The following is a 22,023-nucleotide window of genomic DNA, read 5'->3' on the forward strand; positions in this document are numbered from 1 at the left end:
ACCAAGCCACATTCCAGTACGTGGCAGCGACCGTTACCCTGTTCGTTTTACCGAGGCAAAGCATCTGGTTCTGGGCGGGTAATGATGGCGCACTTGCTGGCGGCGCGTTGCTCTACGGCGGAACCAGCCGTTAATTATATGCACAAAACCTTCTGTAACAGCAAGGAATGAGCCGCGCTCGTTGCACTGTGATTTCAGTTTTTTTATTAGCAGCTACGGGCAGTCCTGACGCGTTTCGTGCATCCAGTGCACTTTCTCAAAGGTGAACCCAGCTACCAACACCAATTCTGGGCGCCACAAAAATATTCGCACTTTACATCCCTCTGGTGGTGAGTTTCCATTTACAAAGTTCTTAGTCCATTCTGGTGTATGTGGTTCCAAGTTGGCGGTGGCGATTTCCTCTGCTGCCTTTCAGTGTATATATATATATATACACATACATACATACATATATATACATACATATATATATATATATATATATATATATATATACATACATACATATATACATATACACATATATCATTTTATTTGGAGCAAGTGTAGTTATAAAACAGGATTCCGATACTTATTACCACAGTACAAAGGCCAAGACCCTTGTTAGAGAATGGAGATTCTATTCTGGACCTTAAGGATCATCAAATTGTTCGATTTTCACTGCTCACACGATGGCCCTGTGCAAGGGCACTGTGTTCCGACTGTGCATATATACATCTTAGCATAACTAATGCACATGAAGAAAAGCTCGTCATAGACCAGCGCTTCCTAAACTTTTGACTGCTGTGTACCCCCACTGAATCATTACGGTAATCCATTCGCGGGCCCACTGAATATGTTTTGCAGACCTCCTGGGGTCCTCGTAGCATTGAAAATCAGTTATACACTGTACATGCACGTGCACAGAATATGTTATGCTGCTTATTAACACTTAAAGAAGGGGAGGGCAGCATGACCCATTCTAAGCTTGGCCTCTCGTAAGTCATGACTCCTTCAACACTCACCAATGGTAATCAACAGCATATTCCACTTTGAAACTGCATGTATTATATTTATCCCAGGGTAATACTTGTGTCACTTAGGTTTCTTTCTGGGAGGCTGTCTACCCGCCCCCATTCCTGTGCTCTCTGTGCAGTGATCCTTGTGTGACTGTCTCTTTTGCCTTGCAGGGTGCTGAGGGAGGAGTGGATTCGAGCTAAATATGAGCGGAAAGAGTTCACCCAGCTCGACAAGTTGACACTTTGCACAAACGGTGAGGCTAGCGGCTGAGTGTGAAAGCTTACACAGACAGGTCACTGCTGGTGGCGAACTCACTCAGGGCACAAAGGGGGAGGGCATACTCGGGCTTTGATTACATGATTGCAATGTTATATTTTATACGTGATTATACGGATTATAATTTGTATTAGGCGTGTAATAGGTTGTTGGAGTGGTTCTGTGGTCAACTTGACTTTGTATTTTGTGATTGAGGGTCAGGCCACCTGTAACTTAATTTTATTTATTGGATGAACTGCATTAATTTATATAATGATTTTACTAAATCACATTATTTAAATTAAACCGGAGGAAATCCACTCTAGGAAGGCACTGCAACAAACAAGTAACATTGAGGGCTCTGGGGCCAGGAAGCTCACACTGCGCACACTGAAGCAGTGCCCGCAGTGTGAGCTTCCATGGAACAGTGTCCACAGTGTGAACTTTCATGGAGCAGTGCCAGCAGTGTGAGCTTCCAGACAGCAGTTCCAGCTTCCATGGAGCAGTGCCCACAGTGTGAGCTTCCATGGAGAAGTGTCCACAGTGTGAACTTCCATGGAGCAGTGCCAGCAGTGTAAGCTTCCAGACAGCAGTGCCCACAGTGTAAGCTTCCATGGAGCAGTGCCCGCAGTGTGAGCTTCCAGGCAGCAGGGCCAGCCTTGTGAGCTTCTGCTGCCTGGAAGCTCACACTGCGGGGACTGCTCCATGAAAGGTGACACTGCGGGCACTGCTCGATGGAAGCTCACACTGTGGGCATTGCTCCATGGAAGCTCACACTGCTGGCACTGCTGTCTGGAAGCTTACACTGATGGCACTGCTCCATGGAAGTTCACACTGTGGACACTTCTCCATGGAAGCTCACACTGCGGGCACTGCTCCATGGAAGCTCACACTGCGGGCACTGCTCCATGGAAGCTCACACTGCGGGCACTGCTCCATGGAAGCTCACACTGCGGGCACTGCTCCATGGAAGCTCACACTGTGGGCATTGCTCCATGGAAGCTCACACTGCTGGCACTGCTGTCTGGAAGCTTACACTGCTGGCACTGCTCCATGGAAGTTCACACTGTGGACACTTCTCCATGGAAGCTCACACTGTGGCCACTGCTCCATGGAAGCTCACACTGCTGGCACTGCTCCATGGAAGCTCACACTATGGGCACTGCTGCATGGAAGCTCAAACTGCTGGCACTGCTCCATGGAAGCTCAGAACACTATGGGCACTGCTCCATGGAAGCTCAAACTGCTGGCACTGCTCCATGGAAGCTCAGACTGTGGGCACTGCTCTATGGAAGCTCACACTGTGGGCACTGCTCCATGGAAGCTCACACTGCTGGCACTGTTCCATGGAAACTCACACTGTGGGCACTGCTCCATGGAAGCTCACACTGCTGGCAGTGCTGCCTGGAAACTCACACTGTGGGCATTGCTGCCTAGGAGCTCACACTGCGGGTACTGCTCAATGGAAGCTCACACTGCGGGCACTGCTCCATGGAAGCTCACACTGCTGGCACTGCTGCCTGGAAACTCACACTGTGGGCATTGCTGCCTAAAAGCTCACACTGCGGGCACTGCTCCATGGAAGCTCACACTGCGGGCACTGCTCCATGGAAGCTCACACTGCTGGCACTGCTCCATGGAAGCTCACACTGCTGGCACTACTCCATGGAAGCTCACACTGCAGCTACTGCTGTCTGGAAGCGAAAACTGCGGCCACTGCTGCCTAGAAGCTCACACTGTGGACACTGCTCACTGGAAGCTCACACTGTGGGCACTGCTGGCTGGAAACTGACAATGTGGGCACTGCTCCATGGAATCTCACACTGTGGGCACTGCTCTATGGAACATCACACTGCTGGCACTGCTGCCTGGAAATTCACACTGTGGGCATTGCTGCCTAGGAGCTCACACGGCTGGCACTGCTGCCTGGAAGCTCACACTGTGGGCCAGCTCCATGGAACCTGGCACTACTGTCTGGAAGCTCACACTGCTGGCACTGCTCCATGGAAGTTCACACTGCTCCATGGAAGTTCACACTGTGGGCACTGCTGCATGGAAGCTCACACTGCGGGCACTGCTCCATGGAAGCTCAAACTGTGGGAACTGCTCCATGGAAGCTCACACTGCAGACACTGCTGCCTGGAATCTCACACTGTGGGCACTGCTGCCTAGAAGCTCACACTGCAGGCACTGCTGCCTGGAAGGTCACACTGAGGGCACTGCTCCATGGAAGCTCCAACTGTGTGCACTGCTCCATGGAAGCTGACACTGTGGGCACTACTGTCTGGAAGCTCACACTGCTGGCACTGCTCCATGGAAGCTCACACTGTGGACACTGCTCACTGGAAGCTCACACTGTGGCTGCCTGGAAGGTGACACTGTGGGCACTGCTCCACGAAAGCTCACACTGTGGGCACTGCTTCATTGAAGCTCACACTGCGGGCACTGGTGCCTGGAAACTGACACTGAGGGCACTGCTCCATAGAAGCTCACACTCAGGGCACTGTTCCATGGAAGCTCACACTGTGGAGACTGCTCACTGGATGCTCATACTGTGGCTGCCTGGAAAGTGACACTGTGGGCACTGCTTCATAAAAGCTCACACTGTGGGCACTGCTTCATGGAAGCTCACACTGCGGGCACTGCTGCCTGGAAGCTCACACTGCGGGCACTGCTCCATGGAAGCTCACACTGTGGGCACTGCAACATGGAAGCTCACACTGCGGGCACTGCTCCATGGAAACTCATACTGTGGGCACTGCTCCATAGAAGCTCACACTGCAGCACTGCTCCATGGAAGCTCACACTGTGGGCACTGCTGCCTGGAAGCTCACACTGTGGGCACTGCTCCATGGAAGCTCACACTGTGGGCACTGATCCATGGAGGCTTACACTGCTGGCACTGCTGCCTAGAAACACACTGTGGGCACTGCTGCCTGGAAACTCACACTGTGGGCAATGCTCCCTGGAAGCTCACACTGTGGTCACTGCTCCCGGGAAGCTCACACTGTGGGCACTGCTGCCTGGAAACTCACACCTTGGGCTGACTGGAAGCTCACACTGTGTGCACTTCTGCCTGGAAACTCGCACTGCCGGCACTGCTGCCTGGAAGCTCACACTGCGGGCCCTGCTCCATGGGAGCTCAAACTGTGCCCACTGCTGCCTGGAAGCTCACTCTGGGGGCACTGCCGTCTGGAAACTCACATTGTGGTCATTGCTCCGTGGAAGCAAGCACTGCTGCCTGGAAGCTAAAACTGCAGCCACTGCTGCCTAGAAGCTCACACTGTAGACACTGCTCACTGGAAGCTCACACTGCGGGCACTGCTGCCTGGAAACTCACACTGTGGGAACTGTTCCTAGGAATCAAATGCTGCAGGCACAGCTCCCTGTAAGCTCACTCTGTAGACACTGCTGCCTGGAAACTCACACTGCATACAGTGCTCTCTGGAAGCTCACACAGTGGGCACTGCTCCCTGCGAGCTCACACTGTGGGTACTACTGCCTGGAAGCTCACACAGTGGGCACTGCTGCCTGGAAGGTCACACTGAGGGCACTACTGCCTGGAAGCTCACACAGCAGGCACTACTGCCTGGAAGCTCACACAGCAGGCACTACTGCCTGGAAGCTCACACTGCGGGCACTGCTGCCTGGAAGCTCACACTGCGAGCACTGCTGCCTGGAAGCTCGCACTGCTGCCTGCAAGCTCACGCTGCGGGCACTGCTCCATGGAAGCTGGCACTGCTGTCTGGAAGCTCACACTGCTGGCACTGCTCCATGGAAGTTCACACTGTGGACACTGCTCCATGGAAGCTCACACTGCGGGCACTGCTCCATGGAAGCTCACACTGTGGGCACTGCTCCATGGAAGCTCACACTGTGGGCATTGCTGCCTGGAAGCTTACACTGAGGACACTGCTGCCTGGAATCTCACACTGTGGGTACTGCTGCCTGGAAGCTCACACTTCAGGCACTGCTGCCTGGAAGCTCACACTGCGGGCAGTGCCCCATGGGAGCTCACACTGTGGGCACTGCTGCCTGGAAACTCACACTGTGGCCACTGCTGACTGGAAGCACACACTGTGGGCACTGATACCTGGAAGCTCACACTGTGGACACTGCTGCCTGGAAACTCATACTGCCGGTATTGGTGCCTGGAAGCTCACACTGCGGGCACTGCTCCATGGGAGATCAAACTGCGCCCTATGCTGCCTGGAAGCTTACTCTGGGGGCACTGCTGTCTGGAAACTCACAATTTGGTCATTGCTCCCTGGAAGCAAGCACTGCTGCCTAGAAGCTAAAACTGTGGCCCTGCTGCCTAGAAGCTCACACTGTGGACACTGCTCACTGGAAGCTCACACTGTGGGAACTGCTCCTAGGAATCAAACGCTGCAGGCACAGCTCCCTGTAAGCTCACTCTGTAGACACTGCTGCCTGGAAACGCACACTGCATACAGTGCTCTCTGGAAGCTCACACAGTGGGCACTGCTCCCTGCGAGCTCACACTGTGGGTACTACTGCCTGGAAGCTCACACAGTGGGCACTGCTGCCTGGAAGGTCACACTGAGGGCACTGCTCCCTGGAAGCTCACACAGCAGGCACTACTGCCTGGAAGCTCACACTGCGGGCACTGCTGCCTGGAAGCTCACACTGCGAGCACTGCTGCCTGGAAGCTCGCACTGCTGCCTGCAAGCTCACACTGCGGGCACTGCTCCATGGAAGCTCACACTGTGGGCACTGCTCCATGGAAGCTGGCACTGCTGTCTGGAAGCTCACACTGCTGGCACTGCTCCATGGAAGTTCACACTGTGGACACTGCTCCATGGAAGTTCACACTGCGGGCACTGCTCCATGGAAGCTCACACTGTGGGCACTGCTCCATGGAAGCTCACACTGTGGGCATTGCTGCCTGGAAGCTTACACTGAGAACACTGCTGCCTGGAATCTCACACTGTGAGTACTGCTGCCTGGAAGCTCACACTGCAGGCACTGCTGCCTGGAAGCTCACACTGCGGGCACTGCTCCATGCGAGCTCACACTGTGGGCACTGCTGCCTAGAAACTCAAACTGTGGCCACTGCTGACTGGAAGCACACACTGTGGGCACTGATCCCTGGAAGCTCACACTGTGGGCACTGCTGCCTGGAAACTCATACTGCTGGCATTGGTGCCTGGAAGCTCACACTGCGGGCACTTCTCCATGGGAGATCAAACTGCGCCCTATGCTGCCTGAAAGCTTACTCTGGGGGCAATGCTGTCTGGAAACTCACAATTTGGTCATTGCTCCCTGGAAGCAAGCACTGCTGCCTGGAAGCTAAAACTGTGGCCCTGCTGCCTAGAAGCTCACACTGTGGACACTGCTCACTGGAAGCTCACACTGTGGGAACTGCTCCTAGGAATCAAACGCTGCAGGCACAGCTCCCTGTAAGCTCACTCTGTAGACACTGCTGCTTAGAAACTCACGCTGCATGCAGTGCTCTCTGGAAGCTCACACAGTGGGCACTGCTCCCTGCAAGCTCACACTATGGGTATTGCTGCCTAGAAGCTCACACAGTGGGCACTGCTGCCTGGAAGGTCACACTGAGGGCACTGCTCCCTGGAAGTTCACACGGCGGGCACTGCTGCCTGGAAGCTCACACTGCGGGCACTGCTGCCTGGAAGCTCACACTGCGGGCACTGCTGCCTGCAAGCTCACACTGCGGGCACTGCTCCATGGAAGCTTACACTGCTGACACTGTTCCATGGAAGCTCACACTGTGGGCACTGCTCCATGGAAACTCAACCTGCTGGCACTGCTCCATGGAAGCTCACTCAGCAGGCACAGCTCCCTATAAGCTCACTCTGTAGACACTCCTGCCTGGAAACTCACACTGCATGCAGTGCTCTCTGGAAGCTCAAACAGTGGACACTGCTCCCTACAAGCTCCCATTGTGGGCACTGCTGTCTGGAAGCGCACACAGTGGGCACTGCTGCCTGGAAGCTCGCACTGCTGCGTGCAAGCTCACACTGCGAGCGCTGCTGCCTGGATACTCATTCTGAGGGCACTGCTGCCTGGAAGCTCTCACAGCGGACACTGCTGCCTGCAAGCTCTCACTCACGCTGCCTGCAAGCTCTCACTGCCTGCTGCCTGCAAGCTCTCACTGCGGGCACTGCTGCCTGGAAGCTCACACTGCGGGCACTGCTGTATACAAGCTCACACTGCTGCCTAGAAGCTCACACAGCGGGCACTGATCCCTGGATGCTCAAACTGCTGGCACTGCTGCCTGGAAACTCACACTGATAGGACCTTGCAGTCAGGAAAACTTGCACTGACAGGGCACTGGTGCTCAAAAGTTCAGCCTAACATGGTTTTGTTGGGTGGTAGCTCACACTGACAGGCACTGATAACTGATATGCAGTCTGAGGGTACAGTGGCCAGGAATCTGACTGTGACAGGTCACTCGTGGGAGAGAGCTCACAGTGAGGTACAACAGGAAAAAACAAACATTGAAGACACTGATCCCTGGTACATAATACTTTCAGAATTGCCAGGAAGATCCCACTGAGAACACTGTTTGGAGAACGCACACACTAATGGAGTTAACTCCTACTGAGGGCTGTGCAGGAGGGAGCTCGCTGAGAGAACTGCTGAAGGAAGCTCACACTAAGGGACATGATGGAAGAAGATCACACGAGGGGCTGTGCCTGAAGCCAGTTCACACTTAGGACCCTTCTGTAGGAAGCTCACGCCGAGAACCCCGCTGGAGAGAGCTCACACTGAGAGCATTGGAGGAGGAAGCTCACACTGATGGAACTAACTCCCACTGAGGGCCGTGCAGGATGGAGCTCGCTGAGATCACTGCTGAAGGAAGCTCACACTAAGGGACGTGATGGAAGAAGATCACACAAGGGGCTGTGCCTGAAGCCAGTTCACACTCAGGACCCTTCGATAAGAAGCTCACGCCGAGAACCCCGCTGGAGGGAGCTCACACTGAGGATATTAGAGGAGGAAGCTCACACTAATGGAACTAACTCCCACTGAGGGCTGTGCCGGAGGGAGCTTGCTGAGAGCACTGCTGAAGGAAGCTCACACTAAGGGACTTGCTGGAAGAAGATCACACGAGGGGCTGTACCGGAAGCCAGTTGACACTTAGGACCCTTCTCTAGGAAACTCACGCCGAGAACCCCGCTGGAGGGAGCTCACACTGAGGGCAGTGGAGGAGGAAGGAGTAATTTCTGTCCTGTAACTCCAGTTCTGTAGTAGGGGTATCTCTGTTATAGTCATAATCTAGTAAATAGTCCCGCTCATGAGTGTGGACCCCGGAGCAATCAAAAATAATCTCTTAAGCTGTCTAAAAATGCAGTCCTGCACTGACTGAATTTAAAGACAGATAATGCAGCCTATATCCACAGGCTACACTGTCCAGTACTTCAACTATACATTCCACCAAAACCACAAACAGCACAGCGTGCCAAGTTTTCTTCATAGAGAAAAACTTCCCCTTTTACCAACAAAGCCTCTGGAATGATAGAGAGGAAGGGGAGAACAGACAAGCCCCATAGGCTGCCATTATGTGGCTCAAAAAGGGATACCATGCCTTTAAGAAAACTTTCTAGAACTTCTCAGTATCCCAGAATGCCCAGCAGGTCCCATTTACTTTCAGTTCTTTTTGAAGACGTATAACGCTAGACCTGTAGCATTCCGAACATGAACATCTTTCTCCACCGGGGAGGAGGGCGGGTGCTTATGACTGTAACAGAGATACCCCTACTAAAGAACTGGAGTTACAGGACAGAAACTACTCCTTCTGTAGTAGGGATCTCTGTGTATAGTCATAATATAGTGAATAGAATGGGAAGCCCATCCCCACACCAAAGAGGCGGTGGAGAAAAAGAAGTACAACACCACTACTGTGCGAACAGATTTTGCAGCGAAGCCTGCCCAACCTGAGCGTCTGCCCTGGCATCAGAGTCCAGACAGTAATGCTTAGCAAAGGTATGGACCGACTGCCAAGTGGCCGCCCTGCAGATTTCTGCAATGGGAACATTACGTAACAAAGCAGTCGTGGCAGCTTTGCCCCTGGTGGAATGAGCCTTAGGTTTACCCCCTAAGGTCTTATTAGCCTTTTGATAACACAACTGTATACAGGACACAATCCACCTCGAAATGGACTGTTTTGAGGTAGCAAGACCTGTCCTGACTGACCCATAATTGATAAACAATTGGTCTAACCTACGAATATCCTTGGTTTTATTCAAATAAAATTTCAACTCCCTCCTGACATCCAGGGAATGTAAAGACCTTTCCGCTGGAGTGGAAGGATTCTGAAAAAACGTAGCTAAAGTTATGGTCTGGTTAACATGGAAATCAGAAATAACCTTAGGAAGAAATTTAGGGTGAGTACGTATAACAACCTTAGCAGCATGAAATACAGTATAAGGTTCTTGGCAACACAACGCCTGGATTTCACTCACCCTGCAGGACGAATCAATGGCCATGAGGAACGCCGCCTTCCAGGACAGGTGCTGCAACAAAGCCTTATGAATAGGTTCAAAAGGTTCCTTCATCAATCTGGACAGCACCACATTCAATTCCCATGAAGGCGAGGGAAGCCGGACGGGAGGAAACACTTTCTTCAAGCTTTCCAAAAAATCTTTGATCACAGGGATCTGGAAGAAGGAGGTCTGTGAAGGGCATTTCCTGTAGGCAGTCAGCGCAGCAAGATGAACCTTAATGGAATTAAAATTAAGGCCAGACTGCGCCAAATGTAAAAGGTACGGTAGGATGACATCTTCCTTACATGTCATTGGATCATAGTTCTTGGACATGCACCAGGTGCAAAATCTCTTCCACTTGTACGCATAAGAAGTCCTAGTGGAAGGTCTCTTGGCTTCCTTCAGTATGTCCATACAATCTGCAGGGAGAGTCAAATGGCCATATTGCACTATCTCAGGAGCCATACCGCCAAACTCAAAGACGAGAGATTGGGGTGCGCCATCTGCCCCCCGAACTTCGTGAGAAGGTCCTGCCGGCACGGCAGCCGAATGTGAGGAAGGAGAGACCGGTGAAGCAGGTCTGTGAACCACCACTGCTTGGGCCATTCCGGGGTAATCAGTATCATCCGCGCCCTGGACTGGGCCAGCTTGATGAGCACCGCCGGAATCAGGAGAATGGGTGGAAAAGCATACAGAAAGCTGTTCGACCAGTTGATCCATAACGCATTTCCCAGCGTTCCCTGCTGGTAGTACCTGGATGCGAAGTCTCGGCATTTGCTGTTTTCGGCGGTGGCGAACAGATCCACGTCTGGAGTGCCCCACCTGGTGGAGACGTCTCCGAGCACTTCGTCGTTTATGACCCATTCGTGGTTTTCCTGGATCAGTCTGCTCAGTGCGTCCGCCTGAACATTCTGCACACCTGGTAGATGAGTAGCCGTTATAGTCAGTCCTCTGGCAAGAAGCCAGTGCCAGATCGCCTGCGCCTCCTGCGACAGGGTGCGCGGTCTTGAGCCACCCTGCTTGTTGAGGTAATACATTGTGGTCGTATTGTCCGTCTGTACAAGCAGAGAGTTGGTCTGGAAGGATGGATGAAAGGCCTTTAGTGCCAAGTGAACAGCTCTGAGTTCCAGAAAATTGATGTGAAACGTAGACTCTGTCTGGGACCACGTTCACTGGATCTATAATCCCTGGAATGCGCTCACCAGCCGTGGAGAGAAGCATCCGTCACGATAGTCTGAGTGGGAATGTCCTTGTGGAAGGGAACCCACTTGAGGAGATTCTCCGCTGAATACCACCATTACAGAGACTGTAGAGCATGCAGAGACAGCCGTATCTTGTCGTCCCAGTTTCCTCTCCTCTGGTACCACTGATCCTCCAGACACTCCTGCAGCGGTCTCATGTGTAGCCGTGCGTGTGGCGTGAGGAAGATACAAGAGTCTATCGACCCCAGTAGAGAAGACACTGTCCCTATCCTCGTGAGAAGAGGTCGCTCCCTCATGCTCCCAGAACACAAATCACAGCGCTCGCTCTGGTTGCCTGGTATTTGAGTTTCTGCCTCGCATTTACCTTATTTCAGATCCATTAATTGCGCGCTCGCTCTTAACTCATTTGCATAGCCGATTATCTAAATATTACTGTGCGCTCGTTTTTGCCTATTTGAATAGCTGAATGCTTTAATTGTGTGCGCGCTCGCATTTGCCCATCTGCTTTGTTGATTGCCTTCATTGTTTGTGCGCTCGCATATGCTTAGTGTTTGGCTATACTTGAGACTGCTTTGACTGGACGCCTGTTGAAACATTTGTTTACAAACTCCCGGCCATTTTGTTTGTTGTGCCTCGTAGCGAGGCTCCCCAGCACGCACCCGCCTCCCTGCTGCCTCTCCCTCGCCCCTCCCCCTCCACCATCCATTAATGACACGCGCAGCGGTCGCGCCCCATTCGCGCCGAAGGTGCGCCAAAGGTAAGCCCGTCTACGCCCGTCCGCGTCTGGACTGCGCCCAGCGCCAGACCCCCTGGTCCACGCAATGCCCAGCCCTCCCGCATTACTTACGACGCCTCCACCCTCCTAGCCCTTAACCCTGGCCGACTCTCCAACTGCGTCCAAGCCGCTCCTGGACACACCCATGGACCCTTCTCATGCTACTCCTGCAAGTTCGACGGCACCAAGAAAAACTCCTCATCCACGATCACACAACAGATATCTGACTCCAACCACCTAAAATGCATCCTACTCAACACCCGCTCAGTCCACAGACATGCCATCGACCTCTGGAACCTACTAAACACCATTTCTCCCGACGTCGCCTTCCTAACAGAAACATGGATGAACGCCTCATCAGCCCCAGACATCTCCATTGCCATCCCGGAAGGATACAAGATCATCCGTGTTGGACTTGGCCCTTAGGGCAGGTTCACCCCTAGACTTTTTGCGTGAAATGGTGACCTGGCAATGATGATTTTAGGGATTCTGCGCACTTTCACTGTGTCCCAGTGGAAAGTGCGTGCGCACTCTGAGTGCATGTGCTGAGCTAGGCCTGCCCGCCCATAGGAATGCATGGGGAATGTATGTGTCCCTGGTAGTTCCTGATGCGTGGGGTGTACAGGCTTGAGTCTGGTATGTGTGAACTCGTGAGAGTGAATGCTGCGAGATGGTGTATGCAGCATGTATGTGTCTAGTAGGGAAGCGCCATTTCTAGACATGGCTGTACGTGTGCTGTGAGGGTGCTGGCGTGTGATTGGCTGGAGCTGGCTGGCATGCCAGGCTCCAGGAAGTCTGGATGGGTCTGCCCGGTGGTGAGTGGGAGATTAGCATGAGTGATGTGTGGGAGGAGTGTACCTGTGTCCTGGAGGGGCTGGGTTTTCCCCACACAATGCTGGCTCCGCCCCCCTGTGGTGCGTCTAATGACCCAAGCCCTGCCAGTGAATAGAGAGGGTGGTTGAGGTAAACAGAGTACTCAAGAACCAGCTGCGACTGGTTCCGCCCCCACTCTGCACCCTCAGACAAAGGAATGCACTGTATCAAAATGGGGCTGTGTCCCCACTGAAGTTGTTCTTGTTCCAGGATCCTGAGGGGGCTGCTGTTGCTGCTGCTGGGCCAGAGGACCGCCACTTGGGGTATCTCCCTGCCTGGAGACCCAGTGAGCTGGCTCTGGGCCCAGCCTTGCCCCCTGCCCCTTGAAAGGACTTTGCTGGACTTGCTGGAACTCTGCCCTGCTGAGGGCATCTGGGAGCGCTGTGCTTGTGCTCCCAGCACCTGGGGGCGCTTTGTTTGCCATTAGCGCTTGAGAGCGCTTTATTTCTGGTCCTAGCGCTGGGGAGCGCTTTTGTGCACAGCCGGTGCCTACCCGGCATTGGCCCGCATTTTGCGTGAGGCGCGGCGCGGGAGCCCACTCCGCTGGTTTGCCGATTTTAATGCCCCCAGATCGAGTGCCCACCTCGATTTATTGTATTTTTAAAAAGAGCCGGTGCCCACCCGGCATTTGCCCCGTACATTGCTGAAAAATCGCCGCCCGGCCCGCGACAAGGAAGTCAGGCAGGCCGGGGGCGGGACTGCGGGACATCACGTGACCCGGGCCGCGCTCTGATTGGCTGCCGGCCCGGGACAGGAAGGAGGAAGCCAGAAGCTGCCGGGAGCCGACCCCGGGATCTGGTGAGCGAGGAGAGAAGCCGGCGTCTTCCCTTGCCCCCCCCCCCGGGCCCCCAAAGCGAGGGAGAGCCCAGGAGAGAGAGGGCAGAAGTCTGCAGAGAGCCCCGAGGAGCGGGAGCTCTCGTGAAGCAGCCGGCCGCCGCAGGAGACCCGGTGAGTGGGGCTCCGGTGCAGCTTGGAGGAGAGGGGGCGTTGGAGCACATTGCCGGTGCTCGCCCCTCCCCTCCAGCGCGAGGATATTGTTTTAGAGCCGCAGAGGCTCTTGTTGGGCATTCTTCTTGAATCTCGAGTCCCCCCAAAGGAAGGGGGGGACTCCACTGACGGGGGCAGTTGGTCCTTCAGAGTTCCCCGAGCGGGACTCCAACGTCTGCCACATCGACCTAGAGCCTGAGAGGCTCAAGGGGGCAAAGTGCGTGGCAGAGCCCCGAGAGGCTCAAGAGCAGTCTTCTTCCTCCCCCACGCGGCCCCATGCGTTGATAAGCCCCGGGAGGCTCAGGGCATTGTCTATTTCAGAGCCACGGAGGCTCGAGGGGGCATTTGGTTGGCCAGAGCCTGCGAGGCTCCAGCGTGTGGCCCCATCCTTACACAGTTGCCCAGCACTTTGTGGGCAACTGCCACGTTTAGGCCCTGACTTTGGGACACAGGGACTGCCACAGGTGGTGGCTAATGTGGATTTTGAGCTATTGTGGTTGCTGTTCTTGCACCTCTGAATGTGTTGGTAATACGTCATGTGCTTTGCTTTTAACACCTCTGAATGTTTTGTGAGGCATCATGTGTTTACTCCCTTACACCTCTGAATGTAGGCATTGCATCATGTGTTATGTTCTTACACCCCTACAGGTATAGTGATACTTAGGTGGTTGGTTTCTCCCTAGTACAGGTGGTGCTAGTGAGGTCCTGGTTACCAGTGATTACTGGTTGTATGTTATTTTTGCGCTACAGTAATAATTCTATGATCTAAAAAGTGCTATTTCTGAAAGTGTTACTTCTGATTCCTGACAGTGGTCCAGGTGGCCCTGTCTTGTAAATATCCCCTGTAAATTCTGCCCGTGCCTCTGGCACATTGTAAAGTGTGTGTTTTATCTAATGTATTTTGGTGTAATACAAAGGCTATTTTTTTATATAACCTTGTGTGGAGTTTCCTTTGTGGTGGGCCTTGGGTGTTGTTGCTGGGGTGCGTGCGCAAATACTTAGCCTACATCGCCTCCAAGTTTAGCCTTGCTGCTCGCGCCACGTTACCTAGAGGGCGAGTAGGGGTTATCTTGGCGTGTAACTCCCTTGCCCTGACCTTAGGAATGGTGATCCCTGACTGACCTCGACGCGAGTCTTGGCCAGCCAGGGTCCCATTTCTAACATTGGCGGCAAGCGGTGAGGATGAGAATTTGTGTTTGCGTTGTACCACAGTGGCGACAGGCCACATTACAAAACTCTGCATTTTAGATGACCACATTTTAGGGGATATTATTGTTTTTGAAGTTCCATTACTTTCTCCTCCTGAAGGTATCATTGTGCAATTGTGTCCAGTACATTTGTTCCCCTGCCCCGCGCCCAGAGTTTGGTACCTGTGTCACGTGTGGTCAGGTTGAGGAATCAGGGGTGGTAGAAACTGCCTTACCAGTCCGAGGGGGGGGTTGTGTGTGAATGAATGGTGTGTGGCACTAGGCAAGTGAGTGTGAGTTCTCTGGGAGAGAGAGCTTGCTGAACCTTTGTGAATTGTGTACTCCTGTGTTAGCTCAGGCCCCTAGGTTCCCTGTGTAATCTTTTCACCAGAACGTCCGCCAAAATGGAACCAGTTTTTGATTTCTGTGATCTGTTTGGGTACAGTATGTGTGATCTGGTAAGGTTCTGTGGAGAGAGAGGCATAGGAGTGGATGAGTCAGATACTCAGTCTGAACTTAGGAGCAGCCTGATCCTATGGCAAAAGGGTCAGTGGGATCTTGCGCGCAGTGAGGAAAGGGCCCGGGATTCACACCAGGAGGGTGGTGGGTCTGTGGGGAGCCCTGAAGATTCAGAAGAGGAGGAAGAAGAAGACAGCACCTGGACGCCAGTAGAGAGTAGAGACCCCATAGATAGGGAGTCCCTTGCTGGGTCCAGCGTAGGAGGCAGCGCCTCATCCCTTTCCCTGTCCCCAGAGGAGTGGGTGGATAGGAGAGAAGAGAGGGAGCACCAGCTGGCCATGGAGAAGCTCAGGTTAGAGTATGCCAGAGAGATGGCGCAGCTGGGTGTGAATGAGCGGACTGCAGAGGCTGAGAGGGCCTTGACCAGGGAGAAGATAGCCCTAGAGTGTAGGTTATCCCCTGACCGCAGTCATAATTTTCTGGATCCCCCAGGGAGGGTTGAGTCCAGTGGTGGCAGCTATCTAGACTTCAGTGCAGGAAGTCCCAGTCCACGTCCCCAACGTAAGACACCTTGTTCCCAAGAGGAGGAGTATAGGTTGAAATTCAGGGGCAGTAGGAGACTGCCTCACCAGTCTTGGGCAGATTTTTCAGATGTATGTGATGAGGCACTGGCTGAGTGGCTGATGAGTATCAAGGAAGAGGACTATGATGAACTATTCAGGCTGCTTGTCAGAGAGCAGATGCTCAGTAGTTGTTGTCCTGAGTTGCGCCAACACCTGTTGGCGGGTGAATTTTCTGATCTAAGACTATTTATAGAGGAAGCAGACCGCTGGGAGAGGGCCAGAGGTTCTGTAGAGTCATTAGAGAGTGAGTCCAACAGTAGTGGTACAGGGAGCTTCCAGCCCAGCGTGGTGGAAGAGGCTCAGTGTAGCCCAGCTAGGTCCCAGTATAGTGAGAAGGGTGGAGGGGCTGACTACCTGGCTCAGTGGAGCAGGAGTCAGTGGGTGGCTGAGAGCCCCCAGAGGCCCGAAGCCCTGTCTCAGAACTTGGGTGGTTTCTTGAGGGAACACCAGGTTAGGGACCTAGGCTGTCCTGTTAGTACACTTGAGGAGGATCTCCTAGTGTCTAGGGAACTTGGAGCGTCTGTAACTAGAGCTCCAGTGGTTCCAGTGTCCGGCAGTGCTACTCCAGGAGGGAGTGCACAGAAGTCCGAAGTGAGGAGTGATTGGGGGATGAGTTTCCCAGTGGATGCACCAGTGGACCAGAGACTAGCCAGTTGGGCTAGATCTTCTTGGGGGGACCCGGGTGGCGCCACTTCTGTGCTGGGGGATCTTTGCGCACTGTCAGGTGGACAGGAGGCGGGAGATCTGCGCCAGGCAGACAGTCACACGACACATGGGTCATGTGTCAGCCTCAGGGGGATTGCGTGTGAGTCCCCAGAAGTCCTGGAGTGCCAGGCAATTATTCCGCCAAAGGTTTTAGACCGGAGGTTGGGAGGCCAGGTTCAGGTTCAGCCTGACCTGAAGGGTAGGACGACTGTAACCAGTGTCCTGACTGGTTCTTCCAGAGGAACTTCTCCAGTTGGGAGAGGGCAGACCTCTGGAAGGGGGTGCAGAGGGTGGGAGAGCCCACCTCTGACCCCGGTGCAACCTGAGGGGTTTAACCCTGGGTTGGAATGGCGTGCTAGGTGTACCCCTCGCCGGAGGAGGAGGAACCCTAGAAGAAGAGGTAGGGGGAGGAGAGCCTTCCCTGAGACTCCTGGTCCGCCTGAGGTTGTAGACCAAAGGCTGGTGAACCAGTGGCAGTCTAGTCCTGTCTTGCAGACAGGAAGAGTGGAGAATGGCTACTACGTACCAGGGGTTACTACCCCCCACTCTGTGAATAGGCAAGGACCGGTGGCACCTGGGTGGCCCAGGGCCTGGTCCTGGCCGCGGACAGCTCGGGAGTACCAGTGGGGTAGCCCAGTTGGTCCAGACAGTGTGTTGAGAAGGAATCCCATGGGTTCACTGTGGCGTAGCACAGGAGGGTGTCCCTGCAGTTGCGGGCCCGCGTCCGTGTTCTATCGCCCCAAGCAGGGAAGTCCATCACGGTGGTGATTGTTCTACCCTGCGTTTTGGCTGGAAGGGGGTTGTGTTGGACTTGGCCCTTAGGGCAGGTTCACCCCTAGACTTTTTGCGTGAAATGGTGACCTGGCAATGATGATTTTAGGGATTCTGCGCACTTTCACTGTGTCCCAGTGGAAAGTGCGTGCGCACTCTGAGTGCATGTGCTGAGCTAGGCCTGCCCGCCCATAGGAATGCATGGGGAATGTATGTGTCCCTGGTAGTTCCTGATGCGTGGGGTGTACAGGCTTGAGTCTGGTATGTGTGAACTCGTGAGAGTGAATGCTGCGAGATGGTGTATGCAGCATGTATGTGTCTAGTAGGGAAGCGCCATTTCTAGACATGGCTGTACGTGTGCTGTGAGGGTGCTGGCGTGTGATTGGCTGGAGCTGGCTGGCATGCCAGGCTCCAGGAAGTCTGGATGGGTCTGCCCGGTGGTGAGTGGGAGATTAGCATGAGTGATGTGTGGGAGGAGTGTACCTGTGTCCTGGAGGGGCTGGGTTTTCCCCACACAATGCTGGCTCCGCCCCCCTGTGGTGCGTCTAATGACCCAAGCCCTGCCAGTGAATAGAGAGGGTGGTTGAGGTAAACAGAGTACTCAAGAACCAGCTGCGACTGGTTCCGCCCCCACTCTGCACCCTCAGACAAAGGAATGCACTGTATCAAAATGGGGCTGTGTCCCCACTGAAGTTGTTCTTGTTCCAGGATCCTGAGGGGGCTGCTGTTGCTGCTGCTGGGCCAGAGGACCGCCACTTGGGGTATCTCCCTGCCTGGAGACCCAGTGAGCTGGCTCTGGGCCCAGCCTTGCCCCCTGCCCCTTGAAAGGACTTTGCTGGACTTGCTGGAACTCTGCCCTGCTGAGGGCATCTGGGAGCGCTGTGCTTGTGCTCCCAGCACCTGGGGGCGCTTTGTTTGCCATTAGCGCTTGAGAGCGCTTTATTTCTGGTCCTAGCGCTGGGGAGCGCTTTTGTGCACAGCCGGTGCCTACCCGGCATTGGCCCGCATTTTGCGTGAGGCGCGGCGCGGGAGCCCACTCCGCTGGTTTGCCGATTTTAATGCCCCCAGATCGAGTGCCCACCTCGATTTATTGTATTTTTAAAAAGAGCCGGTGCCCACCCGGCATTTGCCCCGTACATTGCTGAAAAATCGCCGCCCGGCCCGCGACAAGGAAGTCAGGCAGGCCGGGGGCGGGACTGCGGGACATCACGTGACCCGGGCCGCGCTCTGATTGGCTGCCGGCCCGGGACAGGAAGGAGGAAGCCAGAAGCTGCCGGGAGCCGACCCCGGGATCTGGTGAGCGAGGAGAGAAGCCGGCGTCTTCCCTTGCCCCCCCCCCCGGGCCCCCAAAGCGAGGGAGAGCCCAGGAGAGAGAGGGCAGAAGTCTGCAGAGAGCCCCGAGGAGCGGGAGCTCTCGTGAAGCAGCCGGCCGCCGCAGGAGACCCGGTGAGTGGGGCTCCGGTGCAGCTTGGAGGAGAGGGGGCGTTGGAGCACATTGCCGGTGCTCGCCCCTCCCCTCCAGCGCGAGGATATTGTTTTAGAGCCGCAGAGGCTCTTGTTGGGCATTCTTCTTGAATCTCGAGTCCCCCCAAAGGAAGGGGGGGACTCCACTGACGGGGGCAGTTGGTCCTTCAGAGTTCCCCGAGCGGGACTCCAACGTCTGCCACATCGACCTAGAGCCTGAGAGGCTCAAGGGGGCAAAGTGCGTGGCAGAGCCCCGAGAGGCTCAAGAGCAGTCTTCTTCCTCCCCCACGCGGCCCCATGCGTTGATAAGCCCCGGGAGGCTCAGGGCATTGTCTATTTCAGAGCCACGGAGGCTCGAGGGGGCATTTGGTTGGCCAGAGCCTGCGAGGCTCCAGCGTGTGGCCCCATCCTTACACAGTTGCCCAGCACTTTGTGGGCAACTGCCACGTTTAGGCCCTGACTTTGGGACACAGGGACTGCCACAGGTGGTGGCTAATGTGGATTTTGAGCTATTGTGGTTGCTGTTCTTGCACCTCTGAATGTGTTGGTAATACGTCATGTGCTTTGCTTTTAACACCTCTGAATGTTTTGTGAGGCATCATGTGTTTACTCCCTTACACCTCTGAATGTAGGCATTGCATCATGTGTTATGTTCTTACACCCCTACAGGTATAGTGATACTTAGGTGGTTGGTTTCTCCCTAGTACAGGTGGTGCTAGTGAGGTCCTGGTTACCAGTGATTACTGGTTGTATGTTATTTTTGCGCTACAGTAATAATTCTATGATCTAAAAAGTGCTATTTCTGAAAGTGTTACTTCTGATTCCTGACAGTGGTCCAGGTGGCCCTGTCTTGTAAATATCCCCTGTAAATTCTGCCCGTGCCTCTGGCACATTGTAAAGTGTGTGTTTTATCTAATGTATTTTGGTGTAATACAAAGGCTATTTTTTTATATAACCTTGTGTGGAGTTTCCTTTGTGGTGGGCCTTGGGTGTTGTTGCTGGGGTGCGTGCGCAAATACTTAGCCTACATCGCCTCCAAGTTTAGCCTTGCTGCTCGCGCCACGTTACCTAGAGGGCTCCTGGGCACACCCATGGACCCTTCTCATGCTACTCCTGCAAGTTCGACGGCACCAAGAAAAACTCCTCATCCACGATCACACAACAGATATCTGACTCCAACCACCTAAAATGCATCCTACTCAACACCCGCTCAGTCCACAGACATGCCATCGACCTCTGGAACCTACTAAACACCATTTCTCCCGACGTCGCCTTCCTAACAGAAACATGGATGAACGCCTCATCAGCCCCAGACATCTCCATTGCCATCCCGGAAGGATACAAGATCATCCGTAAGGACCGCACCGACCATACAGGAGGAGGCATCGCCATCGTCCATAAGAACTCCATCCGCATCTCATCCAGCTCAGACGTCAACCTTACCAACGCCGAACACCTTCACTTCCAGATCCACACCGACCCCAAGACCACACTCAGAAGCACACTCCTCTACCGACCTCCAGGACCCCGTGCACAATTCAGCGACGTTATCACTGACTTTATCACCCCACACGCCCTCCCCTCCGAGGAATACATTCTGCTGGGAGACCTCAACTTTCACCTGGAAAAGAGCAATGACAGCAACGCCACCTCCCTCCTGGACAATCTCGCCAACCTCGGACTCAAACAACTTGTCACTACGCCCACCCACATCGCAGGTCACACACTCGACCCTATCTTCACCTCCAGCAAGCATGTCTCCTTCAGTCACACCACTACTCTCCACTGGACGGACCACAGCTGCGTACACTTTATCTACAATAAGACCACAACTCACAACCATCCTCAACCTACTCTGCGAAGAAACTGGAACAAAATCACCATCGACCAGATCTCCTCATCGCTTCTTCAAAACCCCCCGGCCCACTCCTCAAACCCCGACCAAGCAGCCATTAACCTCACCCAATGGCTATCCAACAGCGCCGACATCCTAGCACCGCTGAAAAAACGTCAAATCAAACTAGGCAGCAAAAACGCCTCCTGGTTCAACGATGATCTTAAGAAATCGAAGAAACTCTGCCGCTCCCTCGAGAAGGACTGGAAAAAAGACCCAAACACCAGCACCAGGGACGCCTTCAAAAACGCCACCCGCAAACACCACCAACTAATCCGATCTGCTAAGAAAGCCGCATTCAAAGACCGACTAGACAACAACGCCCACAACAGCAAGGAATTATTCAACATCGTCAAAGAATTCACCAACCCCTCAGCCAACTCCAACGACATCACACCCTCTCAAACCCTTTGCGACTCCCTAGCTTCGTTCTTCCACAACAAAATCGCAGACATCCACAACAGCTTCGACAACCGACCCGGAGACCAACCCACCCAACCTTCTGCAGGACCTTCACCCCCATTGAATATCCTTAATGACTGGAACCCAATCTCCACTGAGGACACCATCCGCCTGATGAACTCCATCCACTCAGGATCCCCCACAGACCCCTGCCCCCACCACATCTTCAACAAAGCAGACTCCATCATAGCACCACACCTCCGAGACGTCATCAACTGTTCCCTCAACTCCGCCACCTTCCCAGAAAGCTGGAAACATGCAGAACTTAGCGCCCTTCTGAAAAAACCCACAGCGGACCCCACCGAACTCAAAAACTACCGCCCCATCTCGCTCCTTCCATTCCCGGCCAAAGTCATCGAGAAAGCCGTCAACAACCAGCTCGCCACCTTCCTCGAAACCAACAAATCCCTCGACTCCTCACAGTCCGGCTTCCGAGCCAAACACAGCACGGAGACCGCCCTCATCGCAGCAACAGACGACATTCGAACTCTACTGGACAATGGAGACACAGTCGCCCTCATCCTCCTCGACCTCTCCGCAGCCTTCGACACAGTCTGCCTTCGACACAGTCTGCCAATCGAAGGAAATCTTTTCGATTGTTCACAATCTAGCGTTCTCGGACCGAACCTCTCTCAAACCCACCCCTTCTCTGGAACTTTGTCACTCCCTAAATAATTTCTTCATTCAAAAAATCGAAACTATTAAAACCAATATTCCCTTGCCTTCCCCTACCTTTGTGGACCCTCAGTGTCCTCCTCCCAAGGACCATCTCACCACCCTCCCACCTCTAACCAAGGAATCAATAAATGCCATAATCCCACTTGTTAAATCAGGGTCCCCGCTAGATCCCTGCCCGGCCCATATCCTCCGTCATATCTTCTCTAATTGCCCAGATC

The 22,023-nt window shown here is 53.9% G+C and overlaps 1 protein-coding gene across 1 annotated transcript in view; it reads left to right on the plus strand.

The window, feature by feature from the left end:
* Window positions 1-22,023, plus strand: part of LOC147748541 (arf-GAP with dual PH domain-containing protein 1-like) — a 130,087-nt gene that overhangs the window by 36,635 nt on the left and 71,429 nt on the right. Inside the window, exon 4 of the mRNA XM_086962982.1 lies at window positions 1,170-1,252. Coding sequence (XP_086819108.1) covers window positions 1,170-1,252 — 83 coding nt within the window. The remainder of the gene's footprint in view (window positions 1-1,169; window positions 1,253-22,023) is intronic.

Source organism: Lissotriton vulgaris, chromosome 1_1 (assembly GCF_964263255.1).
Source record: "Lissotriton vulgaris chromosome 1_1, aLisVul1.2, whole genome shotgun sequence".
Lineage (NCBI taxonomy): Eukaryota > Metazoa > Chordata > Amphibia > Caudata > Salamandridae > Lissotriton > Lissotriton vulgaris.